This window comes from Phodopus roborovskii, unplaced genomic scaffold (assembly GCF_943737965.1).
Source record: "Phodopus roborovskii unplaced genomic scaffold, PHOROB, whole genome shotgun sequence".
NCBI classification, from domain to species: domain Eukaryota; kingdom Metazoa; phylum Chordata; class Mammalia; order Rodentia; family Cricetidae; genus Phodopus; species Phodopus roborovskii.
The window spans coordinates 10,719,686-10,746,774 of record NW_026126651.1 but is presented as its reverse complement, the minus strand read 5'-3'; the positions used below and the strand labels follow the sequence as shown (position 1 = coordinate 10,746,774).

General features: G+C 35.3%; 1 protein-coding gene across 3 annotated transcripts in view; it reads right to left on the bottom strand.

Annotated features, from left to right (window-relative positions):
* Ube3a (ubiquitin protein ligase E3A) overlaps positions 1-26,371 on the bottom strand; it is a 72,668-nt gene extending 46,297 nt beyond the window's left edge. The window contains exons 1-4 of one of the 3 annotated variants that reach the window (XM_051174326.1): positions 26,172-26,371; positions 12,894-12,957; positions 10,732-10,851; positions 7,018-7,062 (exon numbers count right to left, since the gene is read on the bottom strand). In XM_051174326.1, coding sequence (XP_051030283.1) covers positions 7,018-7,062; positions 10,732-10,751 — 65 coding nt within the window. In that variant the 5' untranslated portion in view covers positions 10,752-10,851; positions 12,894-12,957; positions 26,172-26,371. The remainder of the gene's footprint in view (positions 1-7,017; positions 7,063-10,731; positions 10,852-12,893; positions 12,958-26,171) is intronic. The other 2 variants (XM_051174328.1, XM_051174329.1) reach the window with 2 other exon arrangements.
* Between the last annotated feature and the right edge of the window lie 718 nt (positions 26,372-27,089).

The window sequence follows — 27,089 nt, the reverse complement described above, 5'->3', positions numbered from 1 at the left end:
TGGGAAGGTGAATATAAATAAATCACATGCATATACAAAGATGTCACAATAGAACATAGCATTTTGTTTTTCAAGCTTCTGAAACCTCTGGGATTCTTCTATGGCTCTCTAACTATTTACAGTCACTCTGTATCTTACATAAATATACACATATACATATATGTCTGCATACATATCACATACATGTCATGTGATGAATAACTTATTTGTAGACTGGAATAAATTAACACTTCAGAGATGTCAAAGAAAGCAGAATTAGCTGGCATTGCTATCATCAAAATTATCACACCTTTTGGAATTTGGTGTTAACAAATTCTAACACTGTGAAAAGCAGATTTATTCACGAAGCATAAAGCACAGAGCAAAGTGACCTGCCAAATTGCAAATATTAGATATTAGACATTATTTACCATCCTCACAAGGGCCGAGAATATATGACAGAAATAAATTGGCACAATAATCTTTCTATGCTTCTGAGACACTAAAAATTTAAGACATTTACTAATTTTTCACTTTTCACACATTAAGCATTTATTGATTAATACGATATACTTCATTAGGTATTAAAGGTAGCTTTACTTTAATATAGCTTAGTGTGACCTAATTGAGTCTTAATTGAGGGATTGCCTAGATCAGACTAGCTCATGGATGTGTGTGTCTAGGAACTGTCCTGATTAATATAGAAAGGTCTTGCCTACTGTAGGCAACACCATTCCCTAGGCAAGTGGTCTTAGACTGAAAATGAGTCAACAAGCAACAGCATTACTCCATACTTTCAACTTCTTTAAATAGTGGCCTATAACTTGAAAGCTGAAATAAACCCTTCCATCCCCTAAGATGCTTTTGGTCAGAATGTTAAATATCAACAGAACACTAGATTTCCATTCTAGTGAGAGCTTAAAAAACAAAAGTTCTAGTGACATTTAATCTTAGAAAGATAATAGAAAGAACTGAGAAGATGGGACATAATCATACTTACACAAAGAAAAGACATCTCTGACAAGACATTATCTAAGGATTCTAAATCAAGTAAAGAAGAAAAAGATGTGGGTAACTCCCAGGAGAAGGAAGAGACATTAAGTATTAGGTTTAAGAGCTCCAAGTTTTAGGACACACAAAGCTAGTGCAGGATGTCATATAGATTAAATAAGCCAGTTCATACAAGGCCATATCACTTTCTAGGTATAGTTTAAGAAATGGGAAGTCTTTGAAAAGAAAAAGTATAGAAAAGATGGTTCAACTTCAGTATCACAAACACCCACTTATTGTTTCTAGAACATAAGTACTGAGAAACAATGACAACCCTTATCAAAACAAGCTGGCAATGGTGCTATAATCATTTTAAGTGGCTGAATTGTATAATGAAGGTAAATCCAGCAAGCCTTACAAATGGTTCCAATAAGAGACAAAGAGAAACTGAAGATGCTTTCCAGGATTTGGTTTATGGACGTGGGAAAATAAACTACTGAATAAGATGCAAAGGTCTATATAAAAAAAAAAAAAAAAAAAAAGGGCAGCCCTACTTTGGATTACTCAATTTCTGTTTGTGTGTGCATGGGCATGGGAGGGAATATATGTGTGCATACATGGACAGGTATGTATACCAATGTATGTCATTTGGAGGTAAGGAATCAATTCAGACTTTATCTTCTATGGCTCCACACCTAACTTTTTGAGACAGTGTCTCAGTAAACCTGAAACGCACTGAATCACCCAGACTGAAGAAACAATGACTTTCAACAACTAGTCTATTTCTGCCCCTCCAACACAAGTGGGGTCAGAAGGCCATGCAAAATGTTTTACATACGTTCTAAGAATCAAAATACATGTACTTTTAAAGCAGCTACTATACCAATTTAATAGATTCCTTAGCCTGTTTTTAGCTGCTTTCTGTTGTTGTTGCTGTTATTTAAAGCCAAGGTCTCGTGTATCCTTTCTTTATGAGTGAAGCTAAAACCCTCCCAAGTACTGGGATTACAGGAGCGAGCCAATATGCCCAGCAAAATATTGATTCTGGTTACTTTTTTTACATTTTGAGACAGATTCTTAAAAATCCTAAATGCACAAACTTCTAACATGAAGCTTTCATATAACCTACCTGAATATCTGCTGGTTTTCCTTCATGTTCTATCAAACTCATCGGCTAAAGGACATGTTTTTCTACCCCATTATGTCACCTATTAGGTGACATCAATGTCAGTGTACATGTTATATCCCAGTACAAGAATCTCAAAATTATTTCCATTTCTTAATATAAAAGAATTTGAGCATCTCTTTATTTCCAACAATTATTCCTTTATCTTAAATATATTAATACCTATTGAAATTTTGTCAATTTATTAAAAACTTTCATTCATGCAATAATTTTGATATATGAAGACAAAGATGTTTTTCCAAAATTTTTATTTTTGTTGACAAATAACAACTGCATATTCATCTCATATACACAGCATTTTTTCGAGAATACTTAAAATTTTACTTTTAGTGATATTCAATAAAACATATATTAATAAGTCATCATGTACACAATAGGTCTCCTGAATGTGAATTCTATCCATATTTGATTTTGTATTCTGTGACCATCATCTAGTCTACTGTGAGCAGCAAACATTTTTAGAATATCAATGTTTTGACATTCTACATACATGTGAGAACATGGAGCACTTGTTTTTATGTTTTACTTATTTCATTGAATATGGACCATCATTTCCACCCATGTTGTCACAAACATAGGATTTCAGATCATTTTTAATGGCTAAATATTACAGCACCAAATACAGCAAATTTTATTTACCCACTGACAAACAATGGTGGGTTTCTGCATTCTGAGTACTATAACTAATGTTACTATCAACATGAAAATGCAGGTATTTCTTTTAACACACCACTGTTATCTCCTTTAGCTATATATTTCTATAATGTAATTGCTAGGTCATGGCAATTCTAATTTTAAATTTTTGAGCATATTATTTTCCATAATTGATCTACTCTACATTTCCTCTGAGTGTAAGACTTGTTTGCAACAATCTCAGCATAATCAACATTCATATTTTTATAATGACCACCCTAGCAGGTATGAGTTGGTATCTCACTGCTGTCTGAATTTGAGTTTACAGAGATTAAGAATTTTCTCTGATGAATTTGAAGCCAGAAGTGATTACACACACCTTTAATCCTAGCACTCAGGAGGCAGAAGCAGAAGTTTAAAGTCAGCTTGCTCTATAGGCAAGTTCCATGACACCCAGGGCTATACAAGAAAACATAGCTCAAACAGCAATTCATTAATTAGTCAATTAATTAATAAGAAAAGATGTAAGAGCTTACAGGGAGTAGAGTGAAGGGAGAAATATAATCTCAGAATAATTTTTTAAAAAAGAGAAGATAATTTTTTTCCCCTTATCCTCTTTGCCATTTGCACTCCTTTTTTTCCATGTGTGGGCCACAGTAGAGCCTCACTTGTCGTCCTCAGCTCCTCAGGAATGTAGCCCAATTCTACATTCTCTCATTAGCATAGGGCTAATCAATTAGACTAGCCCCAGGAATCCTGCTATGCCTTCCCTGTAGTGGGATATTCCACTACACTTCCCTCCTCTGCACACTGGGATTTTATGTGTACGCTACCACACACTGCATTTTTGTACTGTGATTATCAGGTCCTTAGGCTTGTTAGGCAAGTGCTTTACCTATTGAGCTAATTTCTAACTGTATTACTTCTTCAAAAGCAACTATTTAAGTCCTCTGTCACTTCTTCTATCAATTACCTGACTTATATAATTTATGTGTTAATTACTCCAAATGCAAATGCTTTTTTTCATTTCATAGGATGTCTACCTGTTAATTATCTTTTTATGTACAGAGAGCTTTTAAGTTTGGTATAATCCTAATCTATTTTTTTAATAGTCATGCCTTTAAAAAATTCACAAACACTAATATTAAGTTTTTCTTGCCTTCTTATAGCAACTTACAGTTGTAAAGGATATTAACTAAGTACATAATTTCATTTTTCTATCGGGATCATCTACTGAACATATTGTTCTTTCTTCTCAAGAATAGTCAGCTGGCTTAGAGAGTGAGGCAATATGGTACCTGTAGTTAAACAAACTTGGATTTTTGCTTTTGTCGTTTCTTTTTTTGGTTTTCAATAGAGGGTTTTTAAGTGTAGCTCCAGCTGTCCTGGAAATTGTTCTGTGGATCAAGCTCATCTTTAACTGGAGAGATCCATTTGCCTCTGCCCTCTGAGTGCTAATATTAAAGGAATATACCCCTAAACCCGGCTAGAGATAAATCCCACTTAATTATGGTAAATAATACTTATGTGTTGTTTAATTCAGCTTGCTATTACTTCTTAGGAATTTTTGTTGCCAGACTATAGTAGTAGAGCTTCTCTTTTATTTTCATATCAAAGTAGTAATTGACTCATAAAAACAGTTTGGAAATCTTCAAAATTTTTTGACCAAGCTTGGAAAATATTATTATTAGTTTTTCAAATGTTTAGTGGATTTTAGCAATGAAGACATTATGTCTGGACTTTATCTGAAAAGTGACTTAATTATACTTTAGCATCTTGTTAACAGCAAAACCTTCTCAATCATGGCCATCAGGAATAGAATGTAAATGCAAAATGCTCTCTCTAATGCTAAAAGTGTTCTGTACACATCACTAATCACAGTCTGTCCTATCTATTCTGCTAATATTCACCCTAAAATATTAGTCATTAGAGACTACTGAAGAAGTCTCTAAAACCTGCAAGCACTATTAGGTTTCTAAACTCAGCTGGCCATTCGGTGTATGAAACTTTCAACTTTTAATCTGCTTCTTTACCCCAACCCCTTCCTAATGTATTAAGATTTTAGTATACTTAATCCCAACCAAATTATTCTCTACAAAACACCATTAAATTTTTTTTCCATCAAATGGTACACGGGGAGCTGGTGAAAGTGGTGCATATCTTTAATCCCAGCATTTGGTAGGCAGAGGCAGGTCAATCTCTGAGCTTGAAGCCAGCCTGGTCACAAAGCGAGTTCCTTAAGTTAAGAGCCAGGGCTACACAGAAAAACACTACCTCAAAAAAAAAAAAAAAAAAAAAAAAAAAAAGATACATGGGGAAGGCAGTTCTTCAGTTTCTGCCATATTTGACAGCTATCTAAATATAAAACATAAAATTATTTTCCTTTTAAGAATAATATCAACAAAAAAACTAATTGTTTACTAAACTATAATAAGTGAAAATACCACCTCACATCCATTAAGATGACTACTACTCCCCAAATAAATTTTAATGCGCCAGACAAATTGTAGAAAAATATTAATCCTTTTATTGGAGGTAATATAAATAAAATGGTATACCTACTGCTTAAAACAACATGGTATATTCTTAAAATATTAAACATAATTACGATGATATAATAATTACAATTCAGACATAGCCCAAAAAAATTTTTGGATAAGGTCTCAAAGAACTGACCCATGCTTATAGCAACATTATTTACAATTGCTAACACAGAAATTCCCCATTAACAGATGAGTAGATGGGCAGAATACAGCATATATAAGCAAGCAAGCAAAATTACTCAGCCTTAAAAAAAAAAAAAGGAAGTTCTAATATATCATACACATGAATGAACTTCGAAGATACTATGTTTGGTAAAATAAGCCAATCAAGGAAAAATTAAAAGAAAAAAAAACAATAAGCTGTTGTGACCACACTGAATTCACTGACTTAAAAGTAGTTAAAAGCACCAAAACTCAAGATAAAATGTAGAATCGTAGTTGCCAGCAAAAGTAGGAGTAACAAGTCAGTATTGAAAGCATACAAAGTTTCAGGAATGTAAGATATAGTTTTGATGATAAATGCTCAAAACCATTAATGTCCACAATACCACTGAACTGCATACTTTCAAACAGTAAATAGTAAATTTTCTACATTTTGTAATTGTTTTAAAGTTACATGGTCACATAAATTGTCATTTCAGTTATTTCTTGGAATTCACAATATACATAAGCATTTAAAATGGTGTAATATGCTTTCAGTAAGGAAAACCTTGGCTTTTTCAATCACATCCTTAAATATAGCTCTACATATCTATCATTACCTTTGTCTAATTTCACAGTGTATATATTGTACATTAAAACGTGTGTGTGTGGGGGGTATACACTCTCTTCACTATATTCACAGCTTGCCAATCTGCCAATCTAGCAGCCCCCTTTCCCTCTACTCCAGTATTCATAGTTGCTAGGCAAGTGCTGTATTCACAAAGTCACTGCCACAATCTCTGTTCTAATCCCTTGTAATTATGATTATCTCCATTTTTTTATTCCTCAATTGCCAAATTTTGAAAAGGTCTCAATTTCCCACTCTTCCTTGTAATCAAGTGTCCTGTTTCAGAACCTTGAGCATAACTCTGCCTAGAAAACTAGTCAAACTTCCAGATGCTTAATTCCCAGTAACATTTCAAGACTGAACCAAGTTTTATCCATTTTTCCTATCTGTACTAGAATTCTATTGCAGTTTAGTACTCTCTGAATTTCCACTGCAACCCAACAACAATTCTATCTCAATAATTAAAACTATCTGTTTATGCTCTTTCAGAGAGTAGGAACTAATTCTCAAGCATCTTTATGTCTAAAACAAAGGACCTGATAACTTGTATTTAGTGTAAATAGAGGTCATATTTAAACAATCTTGTTTTCACTAGTTAAAAATTAGTCAATAGCAAGCAGTATGATGGCTGAATTTTGTCATTTTCTATTTACCTACAATTGCTAAGGACATAAAAACATAAGAATTCAGAATCACATATGCAGTTATCAACTTACCATTAGACATCTAATGGTTTACAGAGGAAGTAAGATTTGGTAAGTATATATTTGCCAATCTCTAGATAAAATTTTAAATTTTTTCTTCTTTTTATTTAAATTATTTATTGGTTTATTTACATTTTTTTAAAGTCTGGAAGTTATTTTTAAATAAAGCAGTGTAGAGTAACTTAAACATAGTCTGAACCAAGTTATACTTACATTCGGCTAGCTTCAATGTCCTCAGATTGGGATTCTCCTGGTGATCTGTAAAATGTAATTAAGGAAAAAGGTTAGTGAATTCCAAGAAGAGACAGAAATGTAAGTAGGGAAGGGAAGATAAATTCAAAACCAAGACTTAAGTTCTATTTAAAGGGTATTTTAAAAAATTTAAAAATGAGAAAAGTGGTCAGATCAGATTATCAAAACACATTTAAGGACAAACTTTAAAAACCTTGATGCTTTTTTTAAAAATAGAAATTGGAATCATTATATTTATATCAAATCATTATAAGCCGTAATAATTTAAAAAGTCAAATGAGCATGAAAACAAAACTGTAACTTTCTGTCAAGTTGGGATGCCTGCATTAACAACTGGTATTCATAGTCATAAAATTAAACAACGTATTAGCAAACTATAACCTGAGCAAACACACCAAGGTGTGGAATAACCACCTGATTTTGTAAGTAATGTTTTACTGAGACAGTCACATGTACTGAAACACCACCTATGTATACTGAAAAAGTAAGGTTAAGAAAGGTTAAGTAGTTTCAGGAAAGACCAGGTTTCCCTCCAAACCTAAAATATTACACAGTTCCCTTTAAAAATACCTGCCAGCTTCTCTCTAGACAATTCAACTAAAATAGAATAGTGTATATTTAAAAGATATGTGCCATTCTAGTCATAATTACTGTGGTCCAACAAGGAAATTAGATTTCCCTAAGAAACATTTATCTGTCATCAGCATGTATGTGGAATATTGTATTTGCTAGATAATTGTCAGCTAGTTTGAGCTTTAATAGCTGATTATTTTATTTTTAATATATTAGCCAATATAGAAAATGCATACATCTAAAGAATCAAGAAACATCCCACTTTAATTGGGTTGAAGCATAAGGCAATTTTCCCTATTCCTAGCATGTGGTTAAGAGCTAATTCCAGAGCTAGGCACAGCAGCACTTTCCTGCGATTCCTGTACTCAGAAGGCTAAACCAAGATCATAATTATTTTGAGGTCAGCCTACACTAAATAGTGAGATACTGCATCATGAAAGTGCAATAAAATTTAAAACAAAAAAAAATCTATTACTGTTAAATTACTGTTGATTCTGTTAATTTTTAAAAACCATTAATGTGTGAGTCCTTTTTTTTTTTTTTTTTTTTTTTTAATTTTTGAGATGTGGTTTTACTGTTAACTCTGGCTATCCTGGAACATTTGTAGACCAGGCTGGCTCTGAATTCACAGAGATCCACCTTCCTCTGTCTCCCGAGTGCTGCGATTAAGGTGTGCACCACCACTGCCCCCGCATGAGTCGATGTTCTAAGGGGAACTGATTTTAATACCTATTTATAACACTTCAAGTTCCCAAACTGGGTTAGGATTAAAAAAAAAAAAAAAAAAGATTAAGTTAAATTTTCAAATTGGTAAAGAATATTTGATTTGTGAATTTATCACTGACTTCAGAATTTCCAACTTAAACAACAAAGTTTAGAAAAATTTTATTTTGGCTCATGGTTATGGAAGTTATTTTTAACAAAGAACCTTAAGTTAGGGGTTGGAGAGAGGTGGCTCATTTGCTTCTTAGCTTTGGCTGCTACCAGAGAATCAAGGTTTGACTCCAAGCACCCACAATGTTGCTCAAAACAATCTGTAACTTCAGGCCCAGGTCTGATGCCCTCTTCTGGCCTCTGTGGGCACCAGCACACATGTGGTACATGTACATACCTGCAAGCAAAACACTCATACACATAAAATATAGAAATAAAATTTAAAATAAAAAAATCTTAAAATTACTATTTTTCTAGAAAATATATTTTTTTCTAGTGTCAAAAAAAAAAATCACTTCCTTGCTAGACTTTCAAAATAACACTCACTCCAGTTCATTTAGATTCCAAGACAGTAACATACACACACAAAGAGAGGAAAAGGCACACTTAATTTTATTAAAAGCAGACCCCAAAACTCAAATATTTTAGATTTTCTTTGCAGTGCATTTATATTTTCTGTTTAACACAAAATTACACAGGAACTGAAAATTGGGGCTCAATAGTGATAATAAATTCAACATTTCTCCACCCTCTCCCCACAGGGAACAGGCACAAGTAAATCATCTGGGACATCCTGGTGTCTACCAGCCTTAAATAAATACCCAAACATTGTTTCCAAACTTACATCCCATACAAAAAGGGCTAGAAGAGCTAAAACATGATAATGATAATCCACATATAATAGCTAACTCAATTTTTAATGTGCCCCTCCAACACCTGACGTTACACTGTGAGGTTAAGCTGGCTTGCAATGGGGAAAAAAAAAAAAGTAAACCAGTTAGAAATGAGAAAGGCAAATTAGAAATTTCAAAACAGAAAACAAAATGTTCCAAATGAACAAGGAAAGGGAAAATTTTTTAGAAGGCTGAGAAATAATGATGAGGGAAAAAATTTAAGACAAAAGGAAAACAAGGGGAAAAAAAATCTCAGGAGAACATAACAGAACTATTGCAAAGTCAAAATGTGCTATACAGCAAATATATTTTCAAATGGCCAACTAAAGCTTTTTTCGCAAGTTCTATTCCCTAAACAGAGTATGTGAACACCAGTATCATAATGCCAATGAAGTATATATATATATATACATATGTATACATATTTAATATTTACATATATTAGAGTGAACTATTAAACACCATTAAGCCCAACTAATAATTTAAAAGAACCCAATCAAGAAAGAACAGAGTGAAGAAGGATTCAAAGATTATTATCCTAAAATTATTCTCGATCTCTCAGACATATCATAAGCTGCTTTTATTCAAACCGCAGTTTTATTTTAGTCAAGAAAAAGTAAAGATACACAACAGTAATATGTTACCAATAATAACTGTATACATCTGAATAATGTCTACTCCCAGACTACTTCAACAGTATTCTAAGTAAGTTACTAAAATATACCCTAGAACTAGAATTAACTCTCAAAATTATGAGTATATGCAATACCTACTAACAGTTCCAAAGCTATACTTTGGTTCTTAAAAGAGCTTATTGTTTCTTTACTGCCAACTCATTGACCCAAGTTATCTTAGTTTGCCAAAAAAATAAAAAATAAATAAATAAATGAAATTGGGAAGGGAAAACTTAAACACAACTAGTAACACTGGTGAGAAAAGCTTTAAAAGTATCAATTTTAGCTGTTAACTTAAATGACAGAAATTGATCACAAAACACCCAGTAATAGGAACAGTACAACATGAGCTAACAAATCCATACTTTTAAGGATATAAAGCTACACCTTTAACTCCACTGTACCTCTCAAGGAGAAAAGGTAAACTAGCTTTAGCTTTACTAACGGTACAACAGTTCTAGAGGCATGTGAACTTCTACCACCAAAAAAAAAAAAAAAAAAAAAAAATAATCCAGGCACTTTCCACATATTTCTTAAAATGTCTATAGTGTAATCTTTAAACGTTTTGAAAAACACTTATTTATCTATACAGAAGAACAGGCTTTTGGTGACTACTTATCTTCATGAATGGAAGGACAGGTTAAGAAATTCACTGTAATAAAAATATCATAGAAAGAATATTAAATGGAGAAATAGCTCAATTCGTAGGTCCTCTATTCTTAGCAATATCCCTACCTCCTATGCATTTTCTTTTTTAAAGTACATATTTCACTTTACAATGACAGCCTTTTAAAGACTGTAAAAATAACATTCAAAATTACCTTTTACAAGCTGTGGCCATTCGGTGACATCAGGGTGATAACAGCTTTGAGTCACTGATTAAAAACAGGTTGTCACACCAGTCTAGCTGCTAACTTGATCTGAACGTAGGCTTAATAATTCTAACAAATTAAACAAACCTTTAGTTAGAACACTATCATAAACCCAATTCATTGTTCAAGTCATAAGCTTCAAGGCTTCAAATCAGTTGTCAATATAAAATTTTTCAGAAGAATGATTACCATAGGAAAACCTTTATGAACTATTTTCCAGTATACTATTCTACATTCTCAATCCAAAACTTATAAATGCTCCAAAATCTAGAAGATTTTAATCATCATGTCAACAACTCAAAAACGTTTGGATTTAGGGGTATTTCAGATTCTGAATTTTCAGATAAGATATGTTTAACCAGTAAAGTCTATAGAAACATTCCACAATCTAAAAAATTCTTAAATCTGAAACGCATCTGGCCCCAGGCTTTTCTAAAAGATAGTAATCTTTACTTTTCAACATTTATATGGTTTACACAAAGTACAACGATCAACAGTACCCTTATGTTCCACTGACTTTATGTCTACGTGATCAAAACAGACACTATGAGAATAACAATGAGGGGCCTCAGAGCGATTTACCGACTTGCCCAAGATTTTACAAATAATATTGAAATTGAGAGTAAAACCAAGATTGACTACCCTTCTACTGATTATTAAAATTTTGCTATGGCTTAGTTTTGCTTTACAGACTTTTGAGATTTAAATACTTACTAATAAGCAACAATTTAGAATTTGAACAGTGGCAATACTTAAACTGATTTAATAACTGGAGTCTTAAACTAATAGAGAAGCCATCTACCAAACAGGCAAATTCTTGATGAAATAGTTGCACAAACACATATTGTCTATTTTCATAGAATGATCTAAAGTTAACTTTAAAACCCTTAGTGTATAAAAGTGTTCATTCTCAATCCCATTAGACTCAATTCTATGAAATAATATGACAAAATATGAATGTACATCCTTATTCTTCAAGTACCTTAACTCCTATACAAAGTTTTAACTGATTCGAATTTCACTGTATTCCTTAATCATGTTGTAATTCCGCCAAAATGCCTTATGTCAGCTATATCAGTACTGAAATATCACTTTATCCAGTTAGTTTTTCTCACAAACATCTTCCACTGATCTATTCCACAGAACAAATCTGAATGAATAAAGAAAAAAAAAAAAAATAAGGGGAAGCCCCTTCACAATTAACATCCTCAAAATGACAACACATATAAGGTGGCATGAACCAGAACCCAATTTAAAATAGGTATCTGAAGATCTCCAAGGAATTATTTAAACATTAATATTTGTTTTCTAGGATTGGCCTGAGTATATAAGCAACTTTAGGGGATTCCAATAAGTAGGACTTCTAATATCTGAAAGAAGTAACACAATTTCCCAGATTTTCCTATCATAACTATTATGTCTCCTAACAACATAGGCATCACTAAGATGGCAAGGAATAGAGGCAACAACATCCTTAAAATGAATGATGTGGTTTATGAGATAGTTCCCTTATATTTCTCATGAAACTAATAGCTTATGTGGGCTGCGAATATTCAAGTGAATCTAACTTCCAACTTAAAAACACAAAAATGACCAAAGTTAAAGTAAAATCAATTAATCCATTAAAGAATTACACACACTGTTCTAGTCTCTTCTTTTTATTATGAGGTAGAGTGCTCAGCTGACCACTGGTTCCAAAGCCAATCTGAGATTCATCTGTCTGCTTGACCACTTACTACCTGAGAAATCTTGGGCAAGTTAGATTACCTCTCTATACCTCAGTTATTAGATACAATTAAGACCATAGTATGCCTTATATATAATATGCTTGCAAGTAAGAGATTCTTTACACCTATAGCCTAACAGCCAAATCTATTTTTTAATCTTCTTGTCCATATTACTTCATGTTCTCATAGTACAATAATCTATTATAAATTCTTTCAGCACCCTACTTGTATCTTTCAGTCTACCTGATAGCATACTCAGCACCAAGCATTATCTTTTAAAAATGACAGGCGCTCAAATTTATTGAACGCATTTGTCATTATGCTAGCTATAACATTAAGATAATTCATGCAATATGAATTTCAAAAAATAAAACAGAAACATACCATATTTCGCCAAACTTCTGAGGAGCTGGTGAATTCTAAAATCAGGCTCTTACAGATTTTTAACCTAAAATATAAAACACCTCACTCAATTCTTTTAACATAAACAACTGGATAGTCTTTCAGAAAAAAAAAAAAATACTGAAATTATAAAATAAAAGCAAATCCATTACTGAAATACTTATAAAGATCCAAAAATATATTGAAAGACAAAGTACCCTACTCCTGTTATCAAGATAAGTAGCAGGGTAGCTAAGTAGGCTGTGGTCTGAATATTTTCATCTGGGAAAGCATCTTTCCCATTTTTACAAAGATAATGCTCCTCATTTCCTCAGCCTTTTCATAAATAAGCTAAAAATATATGAATTGTTCATGTACCTCAAATCCCTCCAGAAATCTACAGTAGTCTGCTTTCAGGTAAATTCTATATGTAAAGCATCTGCTGTACTAAAACATAAATGCTTATGTACTACCTCCTACAGCCACAACCACGGCTAAGTCTTTGACCTCTCAGTCCTTCAAGTGTTAGCTGCTGAATTAAAGAAAATATGTTGAAAGAATATAAACACCTTCCTAGCATATAACAGTGCCCCATTATGCTGTGGAAGTACTTAAGTAAACCACTTCATTTCCATGACTCTACAAATAAAAAGCAACAAAAACACCCAACTTACTACAAAGCTTAAAGTAAACGCTCCAATAATTTTTAAATTCTTAGTTCACAATTCATTTATAACCTATTTTTCAATTTTAAAGTCTTTTAATCTCTTCATCATAATGAGAAAACCAAATCCCAAGGAATAATAAACCTACCCAGTATAACAGGTTGAAGGAACAAAATAAATATATCTGCTTATTTACAGGTAGAATAGGCAGACAGATAGATGGATAGTTAGGAGATGGTCAGATAGACTTATAGATTGATTTGAAACATAACTTCAGCTGTCCAGGAATTTGCTAGGTAGACTAAGCTGGCCTTGAATTCATAGATTGCCTGATCCTGTCTCAAGAACGCTGGAATCAAAGGTGTGTGCCACCATGCCCTCCCTGCCTTGCTTTAAATATTTTTTTTTTTGCTTTCAATATTTTTAATAAAACCAACAAACTATTAAGAGTTTAGAGAGCTGAGCTTCAAGCTTTACAAAAAACTCACTTGTAGAACTCTATTAAAATGTACCTATTAGGTGGGAATGGTGAAGTACATCTCTATCTCAGCTCTGGGTAGGCAGAAGAAGCAAAGATGATCAGAAATTCAAAGACAGACTTGTCTATGCACTGAGTATAGACCAGCCTAAACTAAGAGAACTTGCCTTGGAAGGAAGGGGAGGGGAGAGGATGAGAAGAGACAGGAGGGGTGGGGGGGTGGAAGGGTGGGGGTGGGGGTGAGTGAGTGAGTGATACTTGGACTTCCCTGCAATGATTTCGATTCAGTGCAATAAAAAAGCATTAATTTGTATTTTGAACACATTCCAACTGATGTATAGATTCTATTTACCTCCGTACTTACTATCATAACTATATATAGTTTTAAGACCTTACCTCTGGCATTACAACCTCCAACTCCCAATTACCAAAAGTATAATACCAGCATTTAAAGTAATTAAAATTAAAAATAATAATCTTAATTATTCCCCGCCACAAAACCCCAAAAAGCAAAACAAAAGAACAAACAAGCAAAAAACCATTCTACTCTATATATCTGCATGTCACCAATCTCACTGTTCTAAAGAGGAGACAAATCCTGTGCCATCATCATCCCCTATTTCTACTTAACCTAAACAGTGCAAGTCTTCAAATTCTTCACTCAAAACAAGTCAGTTAGATTTTGATTGTATGCTGGAAACTGCAAACGCCATGGTAAAAAAATTATACATTATCTTTTATGCTGTAGGGGAGGTGAGGACCAAAAAAAAAAAAAAAAAATCTCACAATACATTATAATGACAATTCAAAGATAAAAGCTATGAAGGAGATTCACAATGATGCTATTATATATAACACAATCCTGACTTAATCTGGAAAAGAGAGTCTCCACAAGAGATTAAGATTTATCACATACTAAGTAAATCTGTGACATACTGGTGGGGTTCGCAATCCAATGACTCAAATCTGAAAAAATTCAAATAATACTGGAGAATGTCTCCTCCCAAGTAAAATATATTGCTCACTTACTGCTACCAATTCTACCTCTGGAATGCCCCCACAATCCAACACTATCCTTAGGAATTCTTTTGATGGCCTCTAGTTAATTTCAGAATAAAGTTTAATTTCTCTATCATAACATTTAAGACTACATAATCAAACCCTGAAAGCACAACCTCTTCTTCCAGACTAGACAAAACATTTAGAGTATGTCAATCATTCATTTTTATACTTCCAATCCTTAAAAATGTTTACAGAATGAAATAGCTCAGAGAAGAGAAAATTTAGATGGCTTGCTTTGTACATAAATACAAGGCTAATTTTCAAATGTAAATCTGATTCTAAAGACTATCCATGTCCATTTCTTTATAAAATATTCTAACACATACTCAGGCCTAGAAAATTTAACTTTAAAATTATTTAATATTTCATCTTTAAAGCATTTATTGCTTCTTTCCCCCATAGTTACCAAGATTGTTGCAATATAGACCTTTGTTATTTTAACTAGTTTCTTTCTTACACATTTTGACAGAATTATCTTCCTAGAAATTAGAATTTGACCATCTCTCATATTAAAAAATTCCTATGCCTTTTCAATGCCAATAATATAAATATCAAACTTTTTTTTTATTAGCTGACGTCCTTGTCAAGGTCACACACAGTCATCCAAACATTGCCTATATATGATGACATCCTGAGGTATCAGACTCTATCATATATTAGAAAGTCTTATTTCTAATCTCAATAATTTTGCTTAAGCCATTTCAAGAAATTTTTCCCTGTGCTCTGCCATTTCCACTGCCTATTCACCTGTCAAGGCCTATGCAAAACAAAACAAATAAAAAACCAAATCAACAACAAAAACTGTTATTTCTAAACCTTTAGAGCATACCAAATGAACAATGACAATTAAAAAGACTGGAAGTAATGATAATAATAGCAAAAATAAGAGAGAAACTAGAACCTTCACACATTGCTAGCAAAAAATAAAAATTTAATATAGCCACTTTGAGACGCATTTAAATATAATTATGGCCCAGCTGATTCATATCTACATATATACTCAAGAGAATGACATGTTCACAACAAAAGCTGTAAACATATACTCAAAACCCTAACGATCAAAACTGGAAGCAACCCAATTACCTATCAGCTGAATAAACAGATAATCAACCATAAAAAATAATGACTTACTATTATATGCTACAACATGAATGAACCTTAAAAATGCTATGTCAAGATATAAAGATGTCACAAAAGGATATGGTATAATCCCCCCAAGGAAACTTGATAAACTGGTTTTACAGTATTGTGTCCAGGAAAAGTCAATGCAATTTCAAAATCAAGTAGGCCTTGGAATTGCAAGTTTCATAGCTATTACAAATAAAATCATTAATGCCAAAAAAAAAAAAAAAAAAGCATACGGGAGATAATACAAGTGATATTTAAAAAAAAAAAAGACTCAACTTTTTTCAGATCAACCAAAATAAATAATGCATAAAAAAACCTTAATAATAGATAATATGAAAAGCAATTTGACTTTTTAAAATTGTAAAGAAGCATGACTTTCATATTATAAATTGAAACAGATCTTATACCAAGACAGAATGCTACAGTAGACATAACATTTTATTTTATTCTTATTTTACTTATTCTGAAATCATTCCTCAAATGCACTCTAAAGCATGGATAAAAAAGTTCTCAAGGTCCTTGTCATCATGAACCTTGTATTATCTTAACCCTAACCCGTCTTTCTGTAAATTATAAGACACATTAGAAAATTACTTAGCATACAATAGGCCCTAGATTTCAATCAACAGTACCAAAAAGAAAAGATTTTTAATTTAAATTTGTTAAAACGAAACGTGCAGAAAAAAAAAGTCATCAAACTGATACCATGTTATCAACCACTCAGAATAAAAGGAAACACAAAATAAGATGGCACTTGATATCATTATTTAAAATCTGAAAATTCTGAGTACGGGAAAAAGATGCTAGAACAATAATGTCCATACACTGCTGATACAGTATCTGCTGGCAAATTCAATTTACATAAGAGTTTGGCCATATCTAATCAAGGTAAACATATACCCTATTCTCCAGCAACCTCATTTCTTTAATTTTCCCTGAAGAAAAACCTGTACAAAGGAAGTATAAAAAACATCTCTGTAGCATTATTCCTAAGATCACTACAGGAAACAATCCAAAATAATCATAAGCAGTGGGATAGAATACTATTTAGATATCCATATAATGGAATACCACACAGCAGTAAAACAGAATTTAGGCATTGACATATATATCTCAAAAACATAACAGAGTAAAAACATGTTAACTGATGACAGGTATATACAAAACATATCTATAAAATCTTAAGCATGATATTTCATTTATCAGCAAGGGTCATATTTAAGCAAAAAACAAAAAAATGTTCAAGGACCTCAAGATCCCTGTTATATGAGTATAAGAAGAAAGGATACTAGGTCTTGGATGAAGGAATTAAATTTCTAAAATAATACCAAAACTGGCATCATTTATATTCCTGGATGGTAGGTAAGTAGATTTTTGCTATATTGTTTACTAAATGCTTTAAATACTTTATAACATGTTTTAAAAAGTAAAAGAAATCAAGAGTATACAATGCCCATGCTAAAAACAAAGCCCTGGGACCTTGTAGAATTAGGTGACCCAATCTTCCTGTCTGTGAAAAATATCCTAATAAGATAAAGATGTAGGGCTGGTAAGATAGCTTTGTGGGCAAAATGCTTGCCATACAAACCTAACACCTGAGTTAGATCTCTGGGACCAAAGTTAAAAACTGACAGATAGAACTACTTAGTCTATCAAATTATCCTCTGACCTCCACACACATAGTGTGGCACTCCCATGGCCAAATACATATCATACAAAACATAATGATATTAATAGAAACTTGCCCTGGGTTTAGTGACCAGAACAGATAGATGATAGATAGATAGATAGATAGATAGATAGATAGATAGATAGATAGATAGATAGATATAGATAGGAGTGAAGAAATGAATAAATGAACTTTTACATGACAATTTTAAGCACAAAATAAGTGTCTAAATAAATGAACTACTACATCTTGACCACTAAAAAGAGAGATAATCTCAATTGCTCAAAATTTTGTATGAATTAGCAATATGGAAAATATATATACAACATTCACACATACTTCCACCTTTCCTAAGAATACCTTATCAAATTCAGCACAGGCATTATCAACAGTTAAAGTGAGGCTTCAAAAGTTCTTTAGTAACTGTCCAGTATTGATCTAGTACTGCCTACTTCTGTTTAACTTTGTATCTCCACCCTAGAGGATTATTCATTACCATACATAAATGTAACCTGTAGCAAATATCCTAAACCAGACTTGCACAAACTAAATAGAAAGTACTTCATTTATTACAGAATTACAAATAATTATATTTGCAGAAGAAAATGGAAGAGGTTGACGGGGAAAGACAAAGGAAGAGGGAGACAGGATGGAGGGAGAAAGAGATGAAGAGGGGAAAGATGGAGAAATGAAGAAGCAAAACAATACAGAATGCAAAATGTGTACACAAGAAAACATTTATTGTTCTCAAAGACTCTTCAATACAGGAGTAGACATTAATTTCAACTGGAAAAGTTACCTACATATCCCACAGCAAAAATACTTCTGTTTTTTAAGTTTCATTTAGCTCAAAAAAAAAAAAAAAAAAAAAAAAAAAAAAGAATTTTTCAGAAAAAGGTCAGAAGATGATCTATACATAGGTAAATCAGACCAAAAACCTCATTTTTGAAATAATATGAAACATAATGTACCAAGCAGTAATTACAATGATCTGAAGAACGGATACCAAGTTCCATATATATAAAAGACTAAAATTAGCTCAGTTCTCTTATTATGCTTATGGATTCTTATTTCAAAATTATGTAACCCAATTTATGGAATAAGGTGTATTCCTCCTTTAAGTCCCAAACTTTAATTTCCAATTCCCATCTCCAATCTAAAAAAGCTATACAATATGCAAAAAAAAAAAAAAATCAGTGCGAAAGAGTAACAGAGAGAATGAGAATAAAACAGCATTTACAAGTGGAAAATTTCAATTATTAGAAACTCAAGATTTGGATTTTCTTAGTGAATGTTCCATCAGCAACACAAGATAACTCTGTTAGCTCACTCTGAAAGTGAAGAAAGGAAAATACTATCTATTTTGTCTGTATCTGAAATAAGATTTACCAATTTGTACACATAATATACAACAGGTACTCTAAAAGCATCATTTTTAAAGTCCCAAATAAAAACAAAAATATCCTCATGTCCACGTTAAGGGGCACAATAAATAGAAATCTTAAAGGAAAAAAACTAATAAGTTGGGGATAACCTACTTCCCTTTATGACATACTAACTTTATATAGAAAACACAACTACACATTTCATCTTTTCCCTTCCAAAGAACAGCATTATGCTTCACATCCAATACTAACTGGAGTGTTAGAACTACATTGAGTAGAAATTCTTAGCCTTACTAAAAGTGTCAACTAAAAAACACAATGAATGGGTTTCAGGAAGGACATTAGAGTACAAGGGAATAACAAAATATGATGTTTGTTCATACTGAATAGTAATGTATGTATGTATACACACAGACACACACACACACACACACACACACACAGAGCTGGGTTCTTGTATTATCCTCTATATTGTTCATATCATTAGAGGCATCAGAATTTATTTTACATCACAGACTATAAAACTAAAGGAGTTATGGTTGCATTCCACAAAGGTAATTCTAAGACTACTTCCTCACACCTGAGAGAAAGTTCATCCTCAGAGGTCTGAAGTGGACAAGCCATTTCTTTTATACAGGACAGAAGTTGTTACATTTAAAAAAAAAAAAAATCACAGCTATGTAATTTGTGTGCAAAACTGCTTGCTTTAAATGCCCAAAAGAACATTTTGACTTGAACAAGTATGACCAGACACAAGTAAGAAACAGTGGTTCAAAGCCATAGACCCAACACTGGAGCAGTGGGTCACAAGTTTAAGAGAAGCTCAGATCACCTTCAACTAAAAGGAATTGAGACCACCCTGGGCTACATAAGACATTGCCTTATTTTTAAGAAATAAACTGTCCCCACCACTTGGGAGGGATAGGCAAACGACCAAGAATTCAAGGTAGAAGTATAGCCTGGGCTATATAGCTTGATTCTTTTCAAACTATTACTGCTACTACCACCATCCCACACAAAATATCATCAATCGAAAAAGATCTGCAAGGCTCCAGAATACAAAGAAGTTAAAATATTTTTTTTCAACCTTGGGATGTAGCTCACTGGTCCTGCCTGGTGTGTTGCAAGGCCCAGCACTCCATCCCCAGCAATGCAAAACCAAATTTGAAGTATTTCATTTTTGAATGTTTGATTTCTATCACCTTAATAAGATCTGTGCACAAATGATGCTAACAGGTACAGAAGACCAACTTCTAAAACTGCACTGAGAGGCTAAGATTCCAACAGGATAGACAACACATGTGTAAGGAAGATTTTATCCTGCTCATGTAACAAATGTTCTAGATCTATATACTTCTGTGCTTTTACTTCAATAAAGATGCCATCTTCACTAAGACTTACATAGGATTCTCTTCCATAGACCAAATGCAATTTCTTAATGGAAGCTCCTACTCATATTTGCCACAAAGGACCTTTAAATATAAGCCTATCTAGTATGTTACTATCATCCATAAAACTTGTTCATAAAACTGATTCACTTGCCATTCATTTAATTAATAAAACAGGACAAGTAGAGCAAATTACAGGTATTCAGTTTTGCATCTAAATAACACTAACAATTAAGAGTTATTGCTCATGTTAATTGTAAATGTCACAGCTGATATAAATTCGCATACTGTAAATGCAGGTGGTTAAGGGGGCACAGACCTGCAATCCCAGCACTCAATGGGGTAGAAAGATCAGGAGTTCAAAGTTATCCTCTCAGTCAGTTCTATGCCAACCTAGACTGCACAACATTTTTCTCAAAATATATAAACAAGGAATAAAAATGTCCCCAAATAATATTTCTTTAAAAGATTTAGCATGTAGCAAGTTAACAGAAAACCATGTTCCATAACCCTTCCTATTACAAATTTCCTGGGCAAGTTACTTTATACAGAACCAATCCATTTTCAAGAAGTATTACATATGAGCAACATAATCTGTAACTAGAAAGCAGGAATGCTTTCTTGTGGCAGAATAACAGGGCCTTAGAAAGATAAAAGGTCTGCTCATTTTTAGCTCATTCTTGCTCAAAAGACAGAAGAAGAATAAAGACCTTCTGGCAGTACAGTGCATTCTTTCCTATATTTCAATAATACCAGGTTGTTTTTGTTTCCTGAACCATTGAAGCTCTGAAGTATTTATTATTTCTTGTGTGGCTTTGGGGAAGTAAGACATAAAATAAAAAATATACATGATCTATACTTGAACCCAAAAAGTGTTAAAAAAAATTACTTCATTTGTAGATAGTACTAATAATCTTTCCAGTTAGTTCACTTGTTAGTTTACTGAAATCAAGGAACTATAACTAGTTTTTTGAAATTAAGTGAAAACATGAGAAGAAATCTGATGTGTATTTATCAATAAGGCACTTTTGTTAAGACAGAATAAAGCACCCTTAAGTATTTCAAATACTGTTTGGAAAAAGAAATTTTGAGAAAAATAATGATATTTCTACTTAATATAATTTTATTTGACATTATTAGAAAGAATAAAAGCCCTGTCTATGGCATTTCCTTAGAGTTAACTTTTATTAATAATATGGAAAATACACACCTCCATAAAAGTGGATGGTTAATTACAATGTAAGTGTAATAATTCTTCTAAACAGATAGGACAGAACACCTGCCAATAATTGTAAGACTCCTGACCTGGGAGCCAGACTCCAAACTGATTCTGGCCCTAGATATATTAAAGAAAACCATCTCAAAAAACTCTTTAATTTCCTCATGTTTAAAAAAAAATATACAGAAGCTCAGGCAGAAGACTATTCAGGTTTATAAAATCTATGGCTTTATTATCAGAAGTTACAGCAATCACTAACCAAAAACTAATACTAACAGGCCAAGTACCAGAGCAAATCTACTTTATTTTGCACATACCATGCATATGTACATGGTACACAAATCAGATACTGAATAATGAGCTGGAACCAAGACATAAACACAATATGTGCTTGAATTGTATCCCCACCACACTCCCCAAAAAACATACAATTAGTATGTCTTTATAATTGTAGCTAAGGGGTAAGAGATACTAAGTCTACAGAACTGCCCTAAGACTGGAAAGGCATAGAGAATTAAGTTCCATAACATGACAAGATTGACAAGATTTCACATTATAAAAAAAAAAAAAAAAAGAAAAAAGAAAAAAAAAAGGTATTATGTGCAATAAATGACTAAACTACCAGCTTCAAATGATAGGCAAGTTTTTGTATTTTTAGCCATATAACCTTATCTAGTTCAGAGTATTTAAATATGATTCAGAAAGATTATCTGACCATTTGTCAATATACTAGTAACTATTTCAGGCATATTCTACAATATGATCTGAGTATTCACATCCCCCTGAATTTTCTCTAATAGCCTAAAATCTGAGGTGACAAAATAATAACATGGGGCTTATAGGAGGATTTGCCTTGATGTCCTTAGCACTGGGAAGGCAGAGGCAGGTGGCTGCTTGAGTTGGAGGACAGCTTCATCTCTATAGCTAGTTTCAGAGGCTAGTGAGACCCTGTCACAAGGAAAAAGGGAAGGGTTGGAGGGGAGAGGAAAGGAGGTTGAAGAGATGGCACAGCTGTTAAAGAGTGCTTGCTCCTCTTTCAGAAGATTTAGGTTCAGAACCTCCATAGCAACTAACAACTGTCTATAATCCCAGTCATGGCAGACCAAACACCCTCTTCTGACCTCCACAGGCACCACACATATGGTACAATCATACAAGCAGGCAAAACTCTCATAAAATAAAATCGCAAAAGAAAAATAATATACAGACAGAAACACAAATACACACTGCAATCTAGCAACTATGGAAGATGAGACAGGAGGACTCCCAGCTCAAGGTCTGTCTAGAGTAGAGTGAGTCTAAGGCCAACCTGGCCAACCTAATGAGACCTGTGTGGAAAAGGACAAAAAGGACAACCAGGTGGTAGCACATGAGAGGCCCTAGGTTCAATCCCTAGTCCAGCTAAACAAATCCTAAGTTTTTAATGAAAATTAGCTTTGATCTTAGTACTTCTCATTATCTCTAACTATGAGATACACTTCTACTTAAGGTGTGTGTGAGGGGGGTCTTTTTATTTATGTAAATTAAACAGTGTTTGATATTATAACAGGCTCAACAGTCTAAAAGCATCTGGAAAGATACTTTTTAATTAAACAATAGAAATCCTTACACTTAAAAGATTGAGTTCACAGTGAGACAGAAAACAATAATAGATTTACCGGCTATAGACCACTATATGCAAAGTGCTTAAAAATCATTCAGAAAAACTGGGTATGACATCTGCTAACGTAAAGGTGAAAACCTATTAGGCACTATACAGTCTTTAATCCTCATACCTGGGATATCTTTACCATCCTGTTTATAGATAAAACCATGGCTCAGCAAAAATGAAATCAAGCTCTAATTACAAAGCTATTTCCAGGCTGGGTGGTGGTGGCTTTATCCCAGAGGCAGAGAGGCAAGGGGATCTCTGTGAGTTCAAGCCCAGTCTGGTCAACTGAGCTAGTTCCAGGATAGCCAGGGATACAGACAGAAACCCTGTCTTGAAAAGTAATTTTTTTTTAAAGGGAAATTATAAAGAAATAAACCTCAAAGCTATTTCCACTCCATATTTTAGCACATCTCTAATCATTAACTTATTTTTTTGAGACATGCTCTCACCTCATCTCTTAGTCTTAGCTAACCTTGACCTTGCCACAATCCTGCCTCATCCTCTCAATTGTTGGGTTTACCGATGTGAGATACTATGCCTGGCTTAACACTGTCTTTATATTTATCAGTGAGGAATAAAACTGTCAAAACCATCCAAAACTCTTATTATCCTAAACCCTAATAAAGAGAATATCAAAGACTTTTAAAGACTATTTTTATACAGCCCCATCACATGCTTTTTGTGCTTGAAAGTACACTTCTGAAAGACCACTTCTGAAAACTCATTTCCATCTTCAAAAATCAGAACACTGATGTTTTTAATAGCTGCATATTCACTTAATATGAATATAAATTGATTTAACAGTAAACATTTTATTTCTAAAGAAATAAAATGAAATAAAAATTTAAAAAGGTGTGGGGGTGGATTTAGGGATAAAAACAAAAGATGCCTAGAAAATTTGCATGCAAAAGGGATTTTCTAACTCCATAAAATTAAACTCCTCAGGTATGGGGGCAAGGTCCAAAGGAGTGTGTGTGTGGGAGCTACTACACACCAGTGCAAGTTAAACATTGACAGAGGTCTTTCACAGCTTACCATCTGATTTAGAGAGCAAAGCTACAAGTCATCTTTTTATTATGCACAATATCTCTTATTAAAAAAATATAGATTGCAAATTATTTATAGGAGCTCTCCTTTTTGTTAGATTTTGATGCACAGGCTTTTTTTGTAATGCTATTTAAGGATTTACAGTCATCCTTAAAGCTTACCAGCAACATAGATGGGGTATTCATTTCCTTGAAAATGCAGTAAGTAGACTTGATTTAAATGGAGAATCTAATACCAAAGCAATTTCTATCATACATGCCAAGACAAAAATTTTCTTTCTATCTCTCCTAAATTCTAAATTTGCATGATTTGACAAAGATATCTTAAGAGTAGCCACTAACCTAAGGGGTGAGGAAAACACTTCTCATGTCACTTTCCCATTTATTCAACAAGATTTATTTGGTAGTGGCATGCCTTTGATATGTAGCTTTTTAACAGCTGTGTTTCTTAAATTTTAGGTCATCTTTATTTCAAACGGACTTTCCAAAACAATCTCCTGCTTCTCCCAAAATCATGGGTTATACCCAGGGTCCTTCACGACTGAAGATAACCGTGGATCATACATCCCATATACTATTTAGTTTACGTTTGCAACAACACATTAGCTACTTAATACAATCCCAAAGAGATTTTTGTAATGTTCTACTTTAGCATGCTCATAAGAAGTCATTTTAAAAATGACAAAAATTAAAAAAAAATCTTCGAAAATAATTCCAGTCTTTAAAGTATTAAAATTACATTTTTCTCCCTTTAGGGCTAAGAGAATTTAGCACATTCAATCCTGACTCTTTTAACAAAAAGCCTCCGCATCAAGATGGGGAAAACGTCCTTTTCATTTTCTCAACTGAAAAAGGGGGAGGGGGAGGAGGAGGAAGAGGAGGAGGAGGAGGCCAACTGCTTGCTTACAGGTTTGCATTTAAATGTAACATAACAGTTTCCGAGGAATCCACTCACTCACGTTCAACAACTACTGGATTCTGTTGGGGAGCAGCACACGGAGAAACGGAGGGAGAGCGCAATCCTTGGGTTTGATGTGCCTGCGGCTTCATCCGTCTCTTCCTCTCCAATCCACCCCCCAATACCCCCAACCTACTAAGCAAGCACACGTCTAAATATGTCTTCCAACCCAGAGCGCCCCTTTGGAGGAAAAGGCCTGCCCCCCTTCGCAGCCTCAAGTCCACGGCTGCCTCTCCGATCCCCTGCTCCGATGAGGGGGTCCCCGATCTCGAGGCCCCTCCACGCCCGCCCCACCCGGGGCCCCACTCGGGTACCCGCGGGCGACAAAAACCCTCCCTCCTGCGCTCAGCCAGCACTGACAGTTAAGGCTGCAGCAGCCGCAGCCACCAGGGCCTCTACTCCTGGCACCGGCCCCTCCGGACCACGCGCCCCAGGCACTCGCTCACAGAGGCCGGTGAGGGCCCCGGGGGCAGGCGCCTAAGCCCTGCCTGCGCGGCCCGGAGGAGGGGGACGAACGAGGGCTTGGGGGTGGAGGTGGGGGGGACACGCGGTAGAGACCACGGGTGGAGGGGGGGGGAGCGCGCCGGGCGGGCGAGGGCCGCGGTCGCAGCAGCAGCAGCAGCAGCACTGACCTGTCCTCGCCCCCGCGCCTCGGCTGCGGCCGCCTCACTGGTTCCAGTCGCCCTCGTCCGGCGCCGCCGCCCGCCACCGCCTCGTTCCCTTTCGCTGGCGCCACCGCCGAAGCTCATGCGGGACCCGCGCTCCTCCGCAGGAAACCGGGGCCGGGAGGAGGCCAGGCGCCTGCGCTGGTGGTGGGCTGCAGCAGGCGCGGTGTGTCCACGGCGGGGTGCGAGCGAGCGAGGAGGAGAGCGAGGAGGAGAGCGAGGCGAGCAACTCCGACGCGAAGCAGAAGGAGGCGCCACCGTCCGCACAGCTTAGGACGGACGGACGGATGGACGGACGGAGGAGGAGGAGGCACAGACTGAGCAGAGCAGAGGAGAGGAGGGAGACGGCTGCGCGGCCCGGTGCGCCGAACGAGCGAGCGCAGGAGGGGCGGCGGCGGCGGCTGCGGCGGCGGCGGCGGGGGGTGGTGGGCGGTGCTGGCGAAGACGAAAGGCCCCGTCGTCTCTCCTACAGCCGCCGGGAGACGAGCGCCGCCACCATCTTGGCGGAGAGAAAACACGGATCTCGCGAACGCGGCGCAGGGCCAGGAGGACTGGGTGGGCGGGCCGAGTATCCCGACAGGCAGCGCGCCGCGCCGCGCCACGCCACGCCCACCCCCGCCCCGCTGCAGGGAGACGGCGGGATGCGAGGCGGCGAGGTCGCGCGTGCGTGGGACGGCGCCGCGCTCTGCCCCGCCCAGCCCCGCCCCCCGACCGCGGCTCCTCCGCGAGGCCTCCTCTCTTCTCTCCCCTGCCCCACCCCACCCCCCCCCCACCCCCCAGCTCGCCTTCGGCGGTGGCGGCGCGGGGACCGGTGGGGAGGGGAGAGAGAGAGGGAGAGAGATGGCCTCGGGCTCAATGGGAACCTCCCAGGCACTGTCGCCATCT